Source organism: Aythya ferina (genome assembly GCF_964211825.1).
Source record: "Aythya ferina genome assembly, chromosome: 1".
Lineage (NCBI taxonomy): Eukaryota > Metazoa > Chordata > Aves > Anseriformes > Anatidae > Aythya > Aythya ferina.
This window is the reverse complement of record NC_140296.1, coordinates 103,983,096-104,002,722: the sequence shown is the minus strand read 5'-3', so window position 1 is coordinate 104,002,722 and position 19,627 is coordinate 103,983,096. Positions and strand designations below refer to the sequence as shown.

At 47.6% G+C, this 19,627-nt stretch overlaps 1 protein-coding gene across 2 annotated transcripts in view; it reads right to left on the bottom strand.

Moving 5' to 3' along the window:
* Positions 1-15,070, bottom strand: part of HUNK (hormonally up-regulated Neu-associated kinase) — a 56,017-nt gene extending 40,947 nt beyond the window's left edge. The window contains exon 1 of one of the 2 annotated variants that reach the window (XM_084538872.1): positions 14,613-15,070. In XM_084538872.1, the coding sequence (XP_084394998.1) occupies positions 14,613-14,900 (288 nt within the window). In that variant the 5' untranslated portion in view covers positions 14,901-15,070. The remainder of the gene's footprint in view (positions 1-14,612) is intronic. The other variant, XM_084538871.1, reaches the window with a different exon arrangement.
* Between the last annotated feature and the right edge of the window lie 4,557 nt (positions 15,071-19,627).

The following is a 19,627-nucleotide window of genomic DNA, read 5'->3' as shown; positions in this document are numbered from 1 at the left end:
AAGCTGCAAGAGAGAGGCAGGGGGTGGAGCTGGCTGGCACCAGACAGCACAAAAACAGTCACAGCAAGGCCCTGAGAAAAAGCAAGAAGAGACAGTTTAAAGGATCAGATGTTGCCTGGAGAAAGCTGGGAGCAAGGGCTTCAGCATCCAGAGAAAGCACATTTTGCATGCTCTTTATAAACAACCATACCTTCACACATAAAATTGCAACAAAACATGGAAGGCGGCTCAGGGGAAGTGTTCGGAGTTTCCCCATGATCCCAAGTGAGGACAACTAATGCCTTTGTTCCTCCTTGCCTATTCCATTCTTCCCTTCTGCTCCTCAAATGCAAGGCGGGGAAAAACTTTATTATGGAAGGAATGACTTGCCCAACAGACAGACCCCTCTGCCTTCAGACCTGACCACAGACAGACCTCAGCAGACCACCCCACAAAAGGCTACCCATACCCAGTATCCTGCTGACGAAGCTATCTCTGCCTTTCTTCTAACACATGCTGTCTCTGGCTGACCCAGCACGCAGCGCACAAAGGGTTTCTGCTGGGCTCACACTGCCATCTCCCAAGGGAAGCCCAGGGGCAGCCTGTATGTCTTTGTGAGAGACACACTGTGCAGTCCCACCTCCCCAGATCTGTGCCCTGACAGCACGCCAGGCCCACAAAACTGAGGATGGGGATGTTGTGCTAGGAAGGAGGAACCTCCCAGTGCTTGGTGGGCAGAAGAACCACAGAATCACAGAATCATTAAGGATGGAAAAGACCTCCAGGATCATCTGGTCCAATCGTCCTTCTACCCTCAATGTCACTCACTAACCCATGTCCCTAAGCACCACGTCCAACTTTTCCTTGAACACCCCCAGGGATGGTGACGCCACCACCTCCCTGGGCAACCTGTCCCAATGCCTGACTGCTCTTTCTGAGAAGCAATGTCGCCTCATTTCCAACCTGAACCTCCCCTGGCAAAACTTGAGGCCATTCTCTCTAGTCCTATCACTAGTTACCTGTGAGGAGAGGCTGACACCCAGCTCCCCACAGCTTCCTTTCAGGTAGTTGTAGAGAGCAATAACCCACGGTCATCTTTTCCCTGCCCCTTCTGGGGCATGTAACTCCAACAGTGACATTCAGAGAAACCATGGGTCAAAGAGTAATACTTTTGATAGGTATTCCTGCAGTGTCCTGCTGATGGGAAACCAAATGTTGGATACCACAATGAAGTTGAACAAACACACAAAACAAAAGAACATTGGAGGGGGTGGCAAGCCAAGCCTGCTATGGAGTTGATTTTCAAATATATGCAAAATTGATGGCAGTGTAATAGTGGTTTTGTTTGTTTGCTTGTTTGTTTGTTTGTTTGTTTTGTGGGTGGTGTTTGTGTGCATGTGTTTTAAGTTACTGGGTTTTGTTTGTCTCCAAAGCTGCAAAGAGTTTTATTCAGGCTATGATTTTGCAACAAAAACCTCTCTCTACCTAGCTTTTCCCTGGTGAATCTCGGGCTTCATCCAGTTACGACACACCATCATTCCGCCCGAATGAAACTAAGTTAGCAAGCATATGACTACCAGTGACTTCAGTCACACTGTATGTTAGCACCCAGGGAACCCAGGTCCCAATTTCGCCTCAGGTTTCTTGCTCGCCAGATTGGATGCCTTTACGCAGGCTGTCTCTTGGCAGGCGGATGAATCTCAATGGAAGCAAGCCTTCCTCTTTGCCAGAAAATGGGTTTTCTCAATGGCCTGTTTGCTAAGTTGAAGTCAAGAGGTCTTAAACAATACTCATGTCAGACGCTTGCGGTAACAACTGGAAGAACAGTTTCATAGCAATAGCCCCGGTCTAGCAAAAAATGTTATAACATGCTTAACTTTATAGAGAACAGAAGACTGCACGTGACCTTGCAAAATCAGGGTATGACATTTAGAGGACTCTTTAAGAGTTTTCCCACTTATCCAGCCACTTGAATAGTTTCCTTCTGCAAATTCGCTCCTAACTTTTAATAAGAGGAAGCCAGTTCCTGCAGATCTCTGCCAAAAGGAGCTCCAGCTGAACTGAGAGGAAGCTGGTTTGAATAAGAATCCAGCAGGCACTGTGGGATTTGGCCAGGAGACCAACACAACACAAGAGGAGAAACTTCAGCTATAGACTACTGGAGGGACACCTCCTCCCCTCCCCATCTCCACATCCCTCCTTTTTCTTTTTTTTTTTTCCAGGAACTGCTGGTGGCAGCCCTGCTGGAGGTGATGCCAAGCCAGGCAGCCGAGCCAGTTCTCAGCACTGTCCCAGTGCACCCTGACCATTCACATGGAACTCAGAGCTGCAGGTTACCGGGTGCAGCCAGGACGGTCAGTGGGAAAGACTGAGCCTCCACAATAAACCAAACCTTTATATCCTGATTTATGCTTAGAGGAGAATGAGACAAAGAGCCAGGCCATGTAGGTATTTCATATAGCCATAGTTAGTGCAAGTCGATCTCCAGCTGTTTTTTTGAGGTGACCAAGACAACTCTTGCAGTGAATTCATTTTCTTTTTTTCCTTCCTTTTGGTGACAGGTGTCTGGCATCACTCGTAGCTTGCTTTGTAATCACCACTGCTCTCACTACAAAACTCTGAGCTTAGTTTTCAAAGCTGGATGGCGATTTTTGGGGGCCAATTCAGGGCATACTAAACAGACCTAACTTTGAAGCCTGCACAGTTCTCAGCGTATTCTTGAGAGCAATCCCTTTCAGGGTATCTCAGGTTGGGCAACCAACCAGGCATATAATAAGTTGCTTTTCATAACTGAATCCAAGGATTAGAAAATGCTAACTTCTTTCACTAGACAGTGTTTATTCTTTGCTTTAGCTGTTAAAGCTTGGTAAATTTTATAGTACATCAGGGGAATATTTTCATAGATCATAAGTACCAACATCTCAAGAAACAAAGCATTAAAGAAAAGGATCATCCAAGTAAATGCATACCAGCAATCAATAAGCTGTACACCTGCAGAAAGGACCACGCATACTCTGCTCAGGACAGGGAGAAGTCAGAGCTTTTCTGCTCAACTGTCAGACGTGGCTGAGTCCATGCACCATTACATAAACACAAACTTAACTTTCTCCATGGCCTGATGCTGGACATTCACCGAATTACCCAGCAGTCTGTAGCAGCCAATTCAGAGGTGCCAGGGTGGCACTTCTGGAGGAACTCCCCTCAGCTATCCTGCTTGGCTGCCCAGTTCCTTAACAAATGCCAGCATCCTATTCACCTTTCAAGAACTGCTCTCAAAGCAGACTGCAGAGCATTTCTAAAAGTATTACAAGAAGATAAATGCTTGTTAACCATTCTCTTTACAGCCTAGCCATTCACGTCAAGGAAGTAAGCAATCATCCAAACCTACAGCAACGCGTGAAGGCAGACTTTTCCACAAGAATGACATCTGTTCTATTTATCAAGGACAGAAAAGAACAACCATTCAACCATGGCCATCTGATACCTTTTATACTTGCCTTGTGTGCTTGCTATGAATAGAATAGGAGGATCAGAGACTGAGTTAAATGTGCATGCATGTGCATGTATATGCACTGAAAAGGCTTCTCAGCAATACAATTAGAGATGCATTGAGATTTCATGTTAAACAAGCAGTATCGTCTCTCTGCTTCACAGTTGAGTGGTGATGTTCAGCCTTTGATAACTTTTGTGTTTGCTCTTTGCAGGACAGCTGAATTATATATTCTGTTTCATTTGTATTTGCTCTGGAATTAGTAAAATCAACAATTAAAAAACATAGGGAGGAGTCACTTTTGTTAAAATATTGTCTTCTCTTCAGAGTCCATGACAGTGTAAGCCAAGAGTTTGGGGTTTAGCAAGAGATAAAAACAGCTGCTGTAGAGATAAGTACAGGATAAATGTCTTAGTTCGCAGGGGACCACTCTCTCTGTTGGCAGACTAGACAGCCAGGAAAACTTTAAATCAGCCCCTAAAGGGGAATAAACTTTTATAAACAGGAAAGTAGCTCAGAGTATGCTCATTCGTATACTTCAGATTGAAGGTAGCTTGAATGGAAAGAATCAAATCACTGGGAGATAAGAAAAAAATCTTACCATTACCTACAGTGCAAAGACAACAGTATCCAGCAATGTGCATAAGGATTCAGATAAGCAAATGAACCCTCTTGATGTCACAGCTAACTTAAATGTAATCCTTAAAAGCATAAGCAGGATGTATTTGTTAAGGTAAGAAAAGGTATTAATTACACCTGTACATGGCACTGGGCACTATTATTAGATTACTAGATCTAGTTCTGGCACAAGCACTTCAAGAATGATGTTAAAAGTTTGCAGAGAGTTCTGAAAAGAGCTTCAGGAACAGTCTGAGGTCCAAGAACTGTTTGTCACAGTATCAGACTGAAGCTCAAAAATTTTAATTAAGAGAAAACTAAGCAGTGATGATGATTTTCTGCAAGTACCTGCAGGAGGAAAGGGCTGCTGATAACAGACAGCTCTTTAATAAAACAAAATTAACTGCCCAAAAGGTAACATTGGGCAAACTCAGGCTGTAAGCACGATCCATGTTATTCAGGTGCAGTGAAGCAGTGATAGGAACATCTTATCTTACAGAGATGAAAGTAGATTTTGAATCCCCCCACCCCCAGAGTGTGCAATAGCTCAACAAAACATTGCTACAGATACGCCCAAAGAGAATACCAGCTCTTGTCTTACACAGGAGGTCAGGCCGGATGACCACCGTGATCCCTTTGAGTTTTAATAATTGTACAGGTGAGAAGCATCTCTGGTCCCAGCTGAGACAGGGGCAAGGCACAGCACAGGAAGACTGGAGTTGAGCTAGGCAAGGCAGTCTGGGAGCAATTAGCAGTCACATCAAGGGATGCAAATGTTGAAAGCTCCATCCGACATCCTTTCCTGAGCTCTGTGGCACAGAAGACACAAAGTGTCACAAGGACTCAGGCAAATATTGATGCTTCTGCAGACAGCCCTACTCGCCCACGCTGCTGCTGCTGCCTATTGCATCAGCACAGTCGAATTAGTGTTTCCATGAGGAGCCAGAGTCCTGATGTATCAAGGGACTGGTGTTTGTAAGGACATACTATAGGGCTGCTCCTACCACGCTATGTGCAAGGGCAGACTGTATGAAGGCTTTAAAACAGTCAATATTGCAAGGCTGTGAGCACAGACTGGTCAGAGCTTCCTCATGATCTACCTTCATGCCCTTTTACATGGTACAGCATTCCCCGTATCTCTGCAATGCTTCCTCTTCCTTCAGTCAGTCAGGAAGGAAACAGAGGTAACTGCTGATCTAACACACAACTAATGCCTTGTTCGACACGGTCTATTTCCACAGAGCAGCTCAGCTTCACTGGAGGAGAGCCATGCCCAGCCATATTTCTCTTCAACATGCTTTTTTACTTCATGCCATATTTACAGGTAACATCAAGCCATCCTTCATGGGTAACTACAGTTATCCTTTGCTGGACATACTTCTGCTCAGCTGTTTCCGTAAAGCTAACTACCTTCTTCCCCCTCATCTTCTGCTTCACTCCATTTTCAAACTGAATGAAGTACCCTTATCTGCGAGCATCTCTGCCACCTGACACGGCCAGACCTTCAGTGACTGCCAGGAGATGGTTTTGAGGTAAGGGGCTGCAGCAATTCTGCCCTTTCCCATGTGTTCTGTATGGAAATCCCTACAAATTATGCTTTTCCTTGGTGCTCTATGTCCAAACCAGCAGAATGTGTACGATGCAGGACTTTCAAGAGCCTGTGCTGCTACAGCACTGGCACATCTACAGGCAGGACACACGACTTGTCCTGAGTGGGTCATGGGTGGGATCTGCCTGGCCTTTGGCAGAAAGAAACCAATTCCAGTGACCTTTCACTGCTCTCTTGGTCAGCTAATTAATGGGGTAGCAATAACAGTGTCCCCCGAGGGACAGGAGCACGTTTTACCTTGCTGGCCTCTAGTGATATCTACACAAGTCAAGAGAGATTATGCAGAGACCGATGGACGTGGTGGCGGCAGAAAGCTGGAGGTGGAGATAAATGAGGATGTGATACCAAGGTTCCCTAAGAAATCCTTATGAGCTTGTCAAAACCAGCCTTCAGGCCTGGGCCATGTGCTGCAAGAAGAAAGTATGTGTCTGAATGCCTGAAATGGCTGGATTTGCCCAGCCATTGAAAAGTAAAAATATTTGCCTGGTATCACTTTCCAAATATTAGCTATTTTGCAGAAAATGGCTCTTTGACATGCTAAAAGACCATCCATCACTCAATTCGAGATCTCTTTTGAGCTCAAGGTATTAACAGCTAGAGGGAAAGATGTTTTTCAGGTCCTGTTACATGAGCACATGGGGGCCTGATGTGCAGCCACTGCAGCTGAGGGAAAGCTGGCTAAGAGGAGCAAGGCCCTTATTTTACATGGAAAAAAAAGATGATGGCTACTCACAACAAGCACGAAGGAAGCTGTGTGATAACTTCTGGGAAACCAGAGGTCCTCTTCACCCAGACACAGCCCCCAGTAAGCTGCTAGGACAACAGGAAGCAGAGAGCGCTGGAGCACAGCAAGGCATGCTCCATGCCTTGGTCACAAATGAACCATATCCTATCCAGCTGCTTCTGATAAACTAAAACTCGCGTTTTTAACGCTGAAAACGTCTTCTGTCACAGCAAGATGGATGAGGATCTCGGGTTACTTGTGGGGAAACAAAAACGGAGAAGTGATACCGAGTAACATTCCTCCAGCACCACTCCTCACAGGAGAAACCTTGCGGCTAATGCCGCTTGCCCCTTGCATGATCACGGACCTGTGGCATGTTTCATATTAAGCAGTCCCTGCTTCACATTTTAGTGATCACATCCATAACTGGACTTACAGAAGACCAAGTGTCCCTAATTTAAAGTGCCTTAACACCAATGCAGCTTTATGATTAAAAAAAAAAAAAGGGAAAAAAAAAGAAAAAAGAAAAAAGGACGTTTGTTACATCAACAAAAAACACTGCTTTCAAGGCCCAGTTTAGTAATTTAAAATACAGGAGATAAAATATTTACAGTCATTGGGAGCCAATCTAAGGGTGTTGCCAATAAAGTTTATATATATATATGTTCTCTCCCTTAGTTCTGTGGACATTAATCACAGAAAATAAATTTATTCTTTGAAAAAAAAAAAAAAAGAAAAGAAAATGTTTCCATGACAATCTTCCACAACAGGCAGAAAGCAAAGGAACTTCATTATATGTAACTTATCTTTTTTTAGTTCTCTTTGTTGCGATGATTTTCCTGGTGGCACCTGATCTCGCACCAGGAATGAGAAGAGCTCGACTGGGACCCACGTTGGAAGTGCCAGACTTGCAGCTCAGCAGCGCAATACTGCAGCAGAGCATGCTCATAAAAGAAAGCTTTGGTTGAGGCAACACCAGTTTTTCTAGGTGATCTCTCTTGGGGACCACTTTAAATGCTCAACCACTCTTTCCTGAAGTGGTCTTTCCCTTCGGGAGGAGGAGGTTTGACTCTGTTCCCTACAAGCACTGACACCAAACACAATTTTGGCAATGCTTCACCTCAACAGCTTAGAAACGGGCACCTCTGTCCTAGCATGGGCCACGGGGTCATGCCAGTGGTTGCAGCTTCTCTCCTTCTGCAGTAAAACTTACCAGAAAAAAACTCCCTGTCTCTCTTCATCAGCGCCAGCTCCATCAGCCCACTGAAAACACTGGCACAGCTAAGTTCATGCCCTCGAGGAGATTGGCCAACAGACAGCAAGCACATCAGGAAAGTAGAGCAGAAAAGGTTTTACAGAGACACAGAATGAAGAGGTTTGAGGTTGTTGCTCCTCAGCTTAGCTGAAAATAGTAGTTAAGCCAATCTGGAAGAGAAGTAGTGCAAAGTGAGACCACACTGCAGGCAGAAGGTACTCGGGATAGCCTGCATCTATCCTGGTCCAGCTGCACCCCATACTGCCAGGTCAACACCAACACAGCAACCCACGTAACTCTTCTTCTGGCCAATATCTACATAACCACTGGTTGTGGATGGTTTTAGATCCCTCTCTAAGATCTCAAAGACTAGCATAATATGCACGCAAACTTTCAGTCTATTTGTCTATTGCTATTTATACGACACAACAGCTTGGCTTTTAGGCTATTATTGCAATTCAGTCACCAGCAGGGCCATCCCGTCACCTCATGACTGCTTTACTTGTGAGATTGTTTCCTTGCGAAGGGTAAGTGCTGCTCATTAATAGCATCCACTTTCCCGAGTGCACGCTAACAAATAACTCACAAGGGCAGAGGGGCGAAGATGCCTAATGTGTTATGTCCACTGAAAAGCATGAAGCTATGGTAGCATTCCCCAGCTCATTAGTGTAAAAAGGGATACAGCAAACTGCAAGAGGTGGAAAGCTAGACGTGTTTTAATTACTAACACTCTTGTAGGTAAGGCATGCCTACAAAAACAGGCTCGCAGCTTTACACATCATTAAATATGTTAAAAACACAAAACTTGGGAGAACAAATACAGGGATCCAGATGTGAGTGCCACAGAAGAACTACACCTGGTATCAATTCAGCCTCAACACTCAGCTTCCCTCAATCCTGCCTATGCCACTAAAATTATAACGGTCTGTATGAAAAGCAGCACATTGCTGACATGCACTGTTAGTGACGTCCTTAAAACTGCTGAATGTAAACTTGAAAGCAGATTATCTCAAGAGGATAAGCAACTGCCACATGTGCATCAATTCAGCTCATTGCAGAACAAGTTGCAAGCTACAGCTGATAAATATTAAAACAAGCTTCCTGGAAGCAGCAGACTGCAATAATGAACAGGCGCTCTTGCCTATTCAGGCCTATTCTTGCTTACTCCAAGCATGCAACACAGAAAAGGGTTAGAGTCAAGAGTGTGGCTTTATAACAAGTGCCTGTTGCAACTGGTTATCCTCCTGATGAACCAACTGTTAGCAGGTGCTCATACAAGAGACTGAGCAGGTGAGCACACATCAGCAGTCTGGTGTTTATTCTGCCCCGTGCTCAGATTCTTAAATGAACACGCTTTGGAGAACTTTGTGCTGACAAAGCATCCAGTTGTCTGGTCCTGCTTCCAGCCAAGTCCTTACTCATGTCACTGCAGCCATGACAGCACCCTTGAAATCCTTCTCTGAAGTATTGCATGTTAATAAAAGCATGTGTTTAGTGGCTTCAATACAAATTATGCATTTGCGTGCACGTACACAAACCTCTGTGAAAAGAATTGTGTCAAAGCTGTGAAAGCAAACACTTAGAAGCAAAGAAATGTCAAAATTAAGGCTGCAGAAACACCCTCATTTCACTTCCTCGGTGCATATAATTAAGAGCGGCATCATAACACATCATCCAGGTGTAACAGTTGGCAGCTGTTAATAAAAATCACAGGAGAAAGCCACCATGCAAATTTATGGTAAGTACTTTCTTAAGCAAGCTTTTTTTTGGGGGGTATAGATAAAATGTTAAAATATGTAGAGGAAGAGCTAAGAAGAGAACTATTAATTAAATACTTGCAGTGAGAGCACAAACACATTGAGGAAACTGATATACAAGTATCACTGGAGGAAGGACAATCTGCAGCCTGACAGTATTTGGGAGTAAAAACAAAGGGTTGGACTGAAAGACCGATGGTCACATTAGAAACTCAACTTTTGTTTGCAGTAAAGTAACTTTCTGGCCCACTTGCTTGGTAAAATGGCTTGGAAGTGACCCCCATACACACACAGCCCCCCAAACTTAAAAAGTTATGATCCTAGAACTGACTACATGTGAGTATAAGCCACATTTCTCTGTTCCCAAGCCAGCATTACTACTTGGGCAGCCCTGGATCTTGCAATACAGGCACGGCTGACGACGGCAAATCCTGATGCAGAAGTCCTTCATGTGAAGTCCCCATCAGGTTTTGGTTTCCCAAAGGAAGAGCAGCAATGTTGCAGGGCTGGCACAGTTATCAAGGGCAGGAACAAGGCAAAATCTCACCTGCTGATGCACCCAAAGGCTTTTGGCCACCAAGTCAAGCCCCAATCCCCTCAAGTCCATGGCAGAACATAAGAGGAAAAGAGTGAATTTACTCAAGGCAAATTTAACTCCATAGCATGTGTTAACTTTGCATAAAATGCAAAGCATAAAATGTGTATGGCGTTGTAACATCTACTGATGTGTGCTGGCATTACTTCTGTCCATGTTTCTCTGTGTCCATCTGGCTATATTATCCTGAAGGGTTGGTGAGTTTCCTAGGGGACACTGCTGGAAGACAGGAATTATGCAAAACGCATCACTCCAGCCTTTGCTCCTGGTAGCGATCCCATGAGCAACTCAACAAATGTCCTTGATGCCAGCAAGGGATTAGAAACGGGATGTTGAGACTAGGGTACAGATTGTCTGACAGCCTTCCCCACCACAGCAAGGATTTTAGGAGCCAACAGCCTCGGCTGGTGTAGGGCAGCAGCAGTGTTAGGTCAGAGGTTGGACTTGATGATCTTGAGGTCTCTTCCAACCTAGAAATTCTGTGATTCTGTGATTCTGTAACACCTCTGCATCCCATTTTGCCTCCCTGCAGGCAGCTTGAGCCCTATGGTTCAGCACCCACCGCAGAGGTGGAGAGCCATGCAGATCCCCCCAGCTCTTGCACCCATTGATCTGCTTCAGAAGGTGACGACAAACTGTGATGTCCTAGCAGAAATGCACCCACTGTGCCAGCGTGTAATTCTGGAAAATGCAGGCAGAGCAACGTGCCACCAGCAGGGGACAGAGCCTGCAGGACTGCTGCCCAGGTGCCCTTTGAGAACACCTCCCCTGTTCCTTCCCTGGGGCGCAACAGCCCACGCAGCCACCCCGGCACTTCCAGAAATCTCAAATGCAGTGTTTTATTTTATTATTATTTTTTTTTAACACAGAAACGCATTCTGAAAGCAAACCCTTTTGTGAAAAGGCCACTTTCGATATTAATTGCTTTGCCTTCATAGAAGCTGGTAAACTGTATTTTTAGCAGCCACTTCCCACTAAGTAGCATTGTTACTGAAAACCACTCGATTCACTGTAACTAAAAATGTCTCCTTTTTGAGCTTAACAATAGCGCTAAAGAAACTGATAAACATGTTTTTTGGTGGATGAGAAGTCAAATGATTCAATTTGCTTCAATGTCTTTTTTTTCTGTCGAGCTAAAGGTTGTACCTAAAAGTAGACAAAAGCAATCTCAGGTCAAGTTTGTTTATAAAGACTCATGCTCACGCCGTTCTCTCCCCTCAACATACTGCCATCCTGTGATGCTGTATGGAGTTATTGAGACATTTCATCGGGGTCCACAGAGGATGACACAATCCATCCGGTCTACCAGTAGAGCATATTACCCCCCTGCACTGACAGGAACCCAATTTCAGCTGTCTGAAACTACACAAAGATATCATTTTGCAATATTGCCCGCTTTCTGCTGCCCAGAGATAGACCACGCCGAGCCTCAAGCTTGAAACAATCCGGGAGTATCTTGTGCACAGGCTGCAAAAGTTAGCTGAATAACAATACAGCTAGCTCAGTGGGGTTTCATAGCCACAATTTAAATCTAAATTGGCTTGCTCTTCATAGAGAAACTACGCTTCCTTAGGACTGGCAATAAAGACTGCCTGAGCTGATCTGACAAATCAGCCTTTTACTCCAAAATCTTAGATTATAGGCTGTGATATTTTTGTTCAAAAGCAACGGAAAGAATAATCTGTTCAGCATTCTCCTGTGCTCAGCTAAAATACACTTAATTGCATCAGGCATTACCAAACATTTTTCAAGCCCAGAAAATAATAACATGCCTGACATTATGGTAACATAAACCACAAGAAGCACTGCAGCAGATTGGATTTAAAGCCCAGCGCTGCAGACACTCACAGCTAAGGTTTAAGATCTCACCTTAGCTCACCCTCCCGTGCTCAGGCGCTCGGAAGAGCTGCTGGTTGCAGCCCCGCACACTGTACTCCAAATGCATAATCCAGCCAGCTGCCCTTGGAGCAGCTGGTAAAGCAACTAGCGTTTGGCCCACAGCATGCACCATCTCAGACTCTCTTGAAGACCTCTTTAGCTCCTAGCAATTTCAGGGTGAGGTAATGGCAGATTTTTGGCATTCACTCCGCATTGCCTTGATTCTGTACAATGCATTGTGTCAGTGCAATGGATCCGAGCCTAGCTGGGGACTCATTAATCCACAGATTTCATTTCTAAATACACAGTTTTCTGAAACAATAATGCGCATTAACTCCTCCAGAGTTGCTAAAGTCTGCTGCAAATCAAAACCTGGTTGGGCACCCCTGGCTGAAGTCAGATAATCTGGTGACTGTAGCAGCTTGGCCTGTGCCAAACCAGCTACCAGGCATTAGCAGTGAGACCCCTACTTCACACTATTAGAGCAATTTTATTGAAATTCAGACAGCGCCTTTGCTTTACAAAACAAAAATCAAATGTCAATTATTATTTTTTTTTCCTCTGAAAATACATGCAGGCACTAATCCTGGAATAATAGACTCATAAAACATCAGCCTAGAAAAATGCAGCGACTGGGACGATCCAGCGGGCTGTCCGCAGGAGAAGGCTTTGTTTCCACGGCTCACTTTGCTGAACTCCACTTGCAGGCGCACTGCCTACTCCCTCCTGCAGATTAACTTTTCCTCTGCAAGTGAACGGACTGGAGGACAGTTTCTGGCTCACCCCACTGACTGGGGGACAGGCCATAACAGGGCGATGTTCTCCCCCAGCCTTGCTCTGAGAGGATGTCCCGAGCTGGGGGAGGGAGGTGGGTATGGAGAGGTGTCAAGGGGCAACTGTCACATAGTCATGCGCTCTCAGGCAGACCTGATAATGCCATCCTGACTCTGGTTTCCACCCCGGAGGAGGGCTGTGCTCGGCCTCTGGTGGCCTCTTCCCACAGGACCTCCTTCCACGAGCCGGTACTGCTGGTCCCAGCTCTCCCACTGCCTCATGCTTTCCCTCCCCGTTCAATGCACACGCTTGCTTGCCAGCCCCAGCCTCCTCTCAAATGCACTCCCAAAGAAAGGAGCCCGGGTAAGCAGATGTTTTTCTTCTCTTCCTCATGTTACAGCCAGAGCTCTGTCGCCTGTGGTGGGCTCCGTGTAGGCAGAGCTGCCGGCAGCTGCGAGGCAGATCCAGTTTGGGCACGTTTCAGCCTCTTTTGGCTGAAGGCCACGCAAAAGTGTGGTGGAGGAACATGCCCAGAAGAGCTGAGTGTCCATCAGCTCTCTCTGCCGGGAGAGATACCGGACCCAATGATCTCTTGAGGCCCCTTCCGACCCCTACCATTCTGTGAGATACTCATGTGGGGTCACGCGTGGGACGGAAAGCATTCCCCCCTCCGGTGAGAGGGAGGCACCTCGCTGAGATAGGGCCTCACCTGAAGGAAGTCATTAGCTGCCCTTATCTCCCATCCGTTAACTCAAATCGCTCATCCATAAATACCTGAAATTAAAGAGCTGCGTTGTCTGGGCGGACGGACCCTGAATGTGTGAATTTGGAGCTATGCGACCGACCTTTTACCCGCTGAAGCCGACAGCGAGCGCCTCCTTTGACCCCGCGGCACAAGATCGGGTCAGGCAGAGCTCAGAGATCATCGCACCCGGCCACGAATAAGGACACAGGGGCTCAGCAGGAAGGAAGGGAGATCCTCCTAGAGTTTCTGCTCAGCACTTTGTCATAGCATGTGTTATTCAAGACACTGGGGGGAAAAAAAAAAGGAAGGCAGCGGGCCTGGGAGCTGAGACAGAGGGGCGTGTGGTGGGCCTTTTTATTTTTTCCTCTTAACAGACTGAGATAAATGTAGCAATCCAAAAAAGTGGAGGTGGGAAGGACGTGTGTGTGCATGTGCCTTTTATCAACGAGAGGATCATTGGATGTATCTGTTACCAAGGAGAAGCACACGCTTGGTAACAGAAGAGCACAAAATTATTTTCCTCTCGCGTTCCTAGATGATAATAATCACTAACATTACCATTTTTTGTCCCGATGAAATTCAGAGCCCTAACTCGAAATTTCATTCCACAAGAAACTTACTGGAAGGGGAAAGAAAAAAGAGCCAGGAGTGCAGGAACGCATACTACGAAGACGCAGCTGTACCGACAGCTTATTTAGGGTGCTGGAGGGAACTGCCGGAGGTGCTTGGTCCTGGCAGTGCAGGGAGCTTGCAGTAGCAGTAAGGTGTCCTGCGTTAGGTAGAGCTTTGTTATCTGGTCTGATCCGACAGGGCAGCTCTAACGGGAGCAGGATAACTCCTCTGTGGGTCCCGAGCTGGGTGGACCAAACTAAAGCACCCGCTGCTCTCTATCGCGTGGTGACACATCCTGATCGATGGGCAGGAGGCTCCACTAAGGGGCTGGGGAGAAGAGACGAGGAGCAGAGCCCCTCGGCGGACTTTTCTTACTAATACCCGAGGAGGGGGAGGAAAAAGAAAAAGGAGGGGAAGGTTTTACCCTGCCGGCACTCAAAGCGAGCAAACCCGGAGGGGGGGAAAGGGTCGGTGCGCCTTCAGCGGAGCATCCCCGGGGGGCAGCAGAGCGCCCCGCCGCCCTCCCCGCGCCGCTCCCCGCCGTGCCCAGCCCTCCCCGGCCGGCCGGCCGGCTACCTTCTCTCCGGTGAGCACATGCAGCCCCTCTCGGACCTTGGCGAAGGAGCCCTCGCCCAGCTTCCTGCCGATCAGGTAGCCTCCGACGCGCTTGGTGTGCTGGAAGTCGCGGAGCCGCTCGCGGGGCGGCGCGGCGCTGAGCCAGGCGGCCAGCAGCCTGCCCTCCGCCGCCACCGGACCCGGCACGGCGCTGCCACCGCCGCCACCACCGCCACCGCCACCGCCACCGCCACCACCGCCACCGCCAGCCACATCGCCCAGCAGCCCGTCCCCCGCCGCCGCCGGCATCCCCCGGCCGTGCAGCCGCCCGGCAGCAAAGTTGCTCGGCGGAGGGCGCCGAGGGGAGGAGCGGGGCGAGGGGGGGGCCCCTTGCTGCCGCCCCTCTGCCTGGGGACGGCGCCTCCCTCTGCCTCCGCCTCCTCCTCCTCCTCCTCCTCCTCTTTCTCTTCCTCCTCCTGCTGCTGCCGCCGCTTCGGACTGGCGCTAATTTCATCCCGCTTGCACGGCCCCGCAGCCCTGCCCCGGGGGCTGGGGGCTCGCTGCCCGCCTGCCCCCAGCCGGATGGGGTCCCCCCTTCCTCTGCCACCCCGCCTGCTCCCCTCCCACCCTCCTGCCTTCTCTCAGCCTCCACCCTCACACCCCAAAGACTTGGAGCTGCCTGCAGCGGGCTGTCGGAGGGCAAGCGGGGCGCCCTGCCCGCAGCACCCCCCGTGAGGATGCTGCTGTACCTGGCCACGGCGAAAACCCCGCTGGCGGCTCGCAGGGCTGCTTTCCCGCTAGGGGGCTTGCTCTCCCGTGCCACCTCTTTTTTTTAATTTTAATTTTTATTTTTTTTAGGCTTCTTTCACTCGTTAAAAAGTGTCAAAGCGGTTTTACTCCGTGCCGCCTCCGCTGCACGCTGAACGCTGCTTGAGCCGAAGCCCTCTGCTCCCTGCCTCCCGAGGAGCCCAACCGCAGCGCTAATAGGATTTCGGCTGGCACAGGTGTTGATTAGCCGTGTGCTCCTCTCACAGCAGCTTTCGTTGACAAGGCTACGCTGGTAAAACTTCCTAATTTAAGCCAGAGCTGAGAAACATCATCATTTTACCCTCCTGACTGTAGCGAATGACAACTGGGAGCCTCCTGTGTAAGTCCAGGCTTCGAAGTATTCAGGACAAAAGCACGGCCAGGGCTGCCTTCAGGCAAGGAAAAGTGTAGGGAAAGAGAACCAGGGAGGCAGACTCACTCTAAACCCTTCTGGAGCTCAGCTGGCTACCTTCCCCTACCCCACTTTCACTCCCTAAAACTTCTACCAAAGCTTCCAAAACTGATTCCCTGTGGCTACGTGCACCATAGATCCACTTATGGGCTGCAGGCTGCTGTGCCAGCGCGATGCTCCCAGCAGCTGGGGTCCCCTCGGATGCCACAACGTCTCTAGTTTTACCCTTGGCTGAATTTCGCGCCATTATCAGCCTGTCCCAACCCCGCCAAATGAGCCAGGGCTGGTAAATCTGTCTCCCGCCAATTGTGAGCAGTCCAGGAAATAGCTTTGTTGAGGCTGCCTGAATCAAAGCTGGAAGTGGGGAGGTGCCCAGGGCGCCCCGCTGTTCGAAGGGAAGGTGACCCCAGCCTTCCACAGGTTGCTGTGGTGTGTGTGAGCTTTTTAACAACATGGATTTATGGGGGGGAAAGTTGTACTGAAGAATGGAAGGGGAAAAATCCTTCCATGCATACCATCCTCAGTATGCATGGAATGGGGGCACAGCACTGCCACTGTGTCCTCCCAGGTTAGGGACACCGTGTGACCCAGGGCATCGCCTGCATCCCTGCTGGTGCCACCCAGGACAAAGTTCACCCTGACACCGTGGGGCTCAGGCACCCGCTGAGTGGTCCCAGAGCTTGCACGAAGCTGTATGCTGAAAGACAGACAGACAGGCAGGCAGAGGTGTGTGCCCTTGTTTCGGCTCACAGCTACCACTCAGCTAACAGAAAGGTGGTCTGGGGCCACCGTGAAGGTTAAACAGATGTTAACAGTAGGCTATGTTATTTTCAGTCAAACACCTAAAAATCAGCCTCCTTTAAAAATTAAACAGGCAAGAAGTGGCCATTACAGAAAACATTAGTGGAGCTCCAAAAGAACCCAGTGAATTTTTATTTTTTTTTAATTTGCTCAACTTGAGGATGTAATGAGTTGACAGTGCCCTTTTAAACAGGCGAGACTGCTCCCTTCTCACGATTTCTATCCTGTCCAGCTGTGCCCATCAGGGTGCAGTCTGGATGGAAGGGGGATCAAAGGCTGCATTCATTTCTGTCCATGCTTTAATTTAAATTTAACTCCAGTGTGCTTTATTTTGAGCCGCAGTCCTCCTAGGTAATGACATTTTCTGATTAACTGTTGAAATTACTAATGAATTAAAGGCAGTAGTCTGTCTTCAGGTTGCAAAAGCTGTAATAACAAGCTACTAAAAATAATTTAAAGCTTGATTTAAATCTGTGAAAGCAAAGAAGTTCAGAGTTACCCTGACAGTATTGTCCTTGGCCGTCTGCACCATTCTAAAATACTGTAGTGAAGTGCATTGTCGGTGGGCAGACGGGGAGTTTTGCAGCCCCGAGGAAGGCTGAGGCCCCTCTGCACCATCCCAGGTGCCAAGGGCTGTGTCCTTCGTGGGGTCAAGCTCCATGGCTGAGTTCCCAGGCTCTGCTGCCATGCTGGGGGAGGATGCAGCTGGGGACAAAGCTGTAAAGAGCTCGTCCAGCAGCAGAACGAAGGAAATGCTTGTGACCCTGAGAGCCCATCAGCAGAAAGGCTCGTCTCACCTTGCTGGTGCCTCCTCTGGTGCAGCTGCCAGTGGCAGCTTGCCAAACGCTCCTTGCAGGAGCACGGGACCATCGCTGAGGATGCTTGAATTCTCCTTACGCCTCACCTGCGCGTGCGATCCATATTAATTGCTTTCTGGAGTGGTCTGAGGTCCTTGAGCAAAGGAAGGAAGAAACTGCGTCTCTTTTCAACAGCACAGGCCACCGAGGACCTTCTACGTTTACTGGCACAGTAAAAGTCTGCAGCAGCAGATGATGCACCCGATACAGCCAGGGTGCCCGTCCCCCTGCACGTGGCAGTGCGGACAGAAGTGAAGGACACGGCTCTTCCAGCACAGCAGTGATGGCCAGGATCGACTAATAACATCATGACTTCTCTTCCTATGGGTGAATGCTGCAGATACCGTCTGGCTGATGTTCACAGTCATATACCTAAATCCTTGGGGTCTTGTAATCGTAGAGAAAGATTACTTCACCTTGCAGCAGCAGCAGGAAGGGGACTTTCACAGTTAAGCTTTCGTAAGCTTAAAGCTTGTGTTTGAGAAATATTGAACAACGTTTGTCCTCAAAAATATTTGGGACGAATATAGGTGCAAAAGTGCTTGAGTCAGTAAGCGTTGAAACTATTTGCTGACTTTTACACAAACGTGTTGGCAATGGGTTTATCTGCTGCTGTCTCTCTGAGCTCTGATCTAGCTTTCCCTGTGCTCCCACTGAAATCTTCAGCTTGCTCTCTGCCCTGCAGCTTCTTTAATGTAGCTCTGTGCAGCTGATATAAGAGTCAAGAGTGTGTGATGACTGGGAGGTATCATGAAAGAAATTGAATTTAATATCAAAGTAAGCAGCAGGGGGTAGCTGTGTTGATGTTGTTATTCTTTTCCATATTCCACTAATTAAGAAGTTCCATTTTTGAACTTAAATTGCTGTGAAACCCGTCTTGCAGTGCACAGTGTCAAAATTTAGCACCTCAAATTTAAGCTCCATTTACATGTGAGGGAACACAAGAGCATTGCTTAATTATGCCTATTGGAAATCCTTATATTTGAAAAAGCCTTTGGATATCAGTGATGGAAGACATGTAAAAGACAAGGAAATCAGACTTTTGTAAATCTCTGGAATTAGTGTATCTTTTCATACTGCATTTTTCCTGAAGTTCTCTGTGGTAATTTTTTCAATAACGGTAGGGAATAAATATGTAACTCAAATCTGGACTGTCAATACCACAACCTAGACCATCACACGTATGCGAAATTTAAAAGTAAGTATGGCCAAATTCAGCTTAAGGGTCTTGCCATGCAGTGGCCTCGAAGACGAGGAGGGCTTGCAGAAAAAGGTGCAAGGTATTACAAATGCAGTCAAAGCCCCCACAATGGACTGCCAGGTCAATCCCCGGTGTCATGTTGGTGCACTGTTAATGTGCTCTCAAATAAATTTAAATGAGCTTGTAGTTGAAATGAAGCTTTAGATTTGAGTAGGGACTGACGCTAGTCCAAATGATCCTATAAACGGTAAATGCGATGCTAGACAGCATTGAAGTAAGTAACCTACCATGAAGGAAATTCAGAATTAAGATGCCCTCAAGCCATGAGGTTGCATCTCCTTCTTCTCCTTTTCCTTGGCAATAAATCAGAAAATGTGCCAGTACTGCAGAGCATGATTTAGGACTGGCGATTTTCCCATTGTTGCTGCAGGCTGAGCACCATCAGCCCGTGGCTGCTGTGTGCTCGCACCTACAGTAATCGCTGATTTGGGGGTTGAAGCAAGTCAGCTATTTAAATGCTTTCTTGCAAGACAAGTTCCAAGCACCTTGTTTACATCAGTGCTAAAATGTGAACAAACCAGTGACTCACTTCTGAACTAAGATTTCCATGTTTTGTTTAAGCCTGAAAGAATTTTGTATGACTGAATGCATTGTTGGAAAGCACAGTTTTACAGTGGTGAAAGTACACGTTACGCTATCACAAAACTATTAGGGATATGTACTCTGTACATATGGGCTATGGGAGGGCTCAGGGACAGGATCCGAGGTGCTCAGGTCCAACTGGTGTCTGCCTCTGCTTGTCCTCCCTTACCCCTGCCACAGGCTTTGCCTCCTATTTCTCCACAGACAGGGGCAACAAGCTGCCTATACCTATATGGAGCCAGGTGTGTGCAGGGGGCAGCTTTGCTGTGCTCCTTCTTTTAAGGGAGGTACAGAGCACAGTGTTAAAGCCGGGATT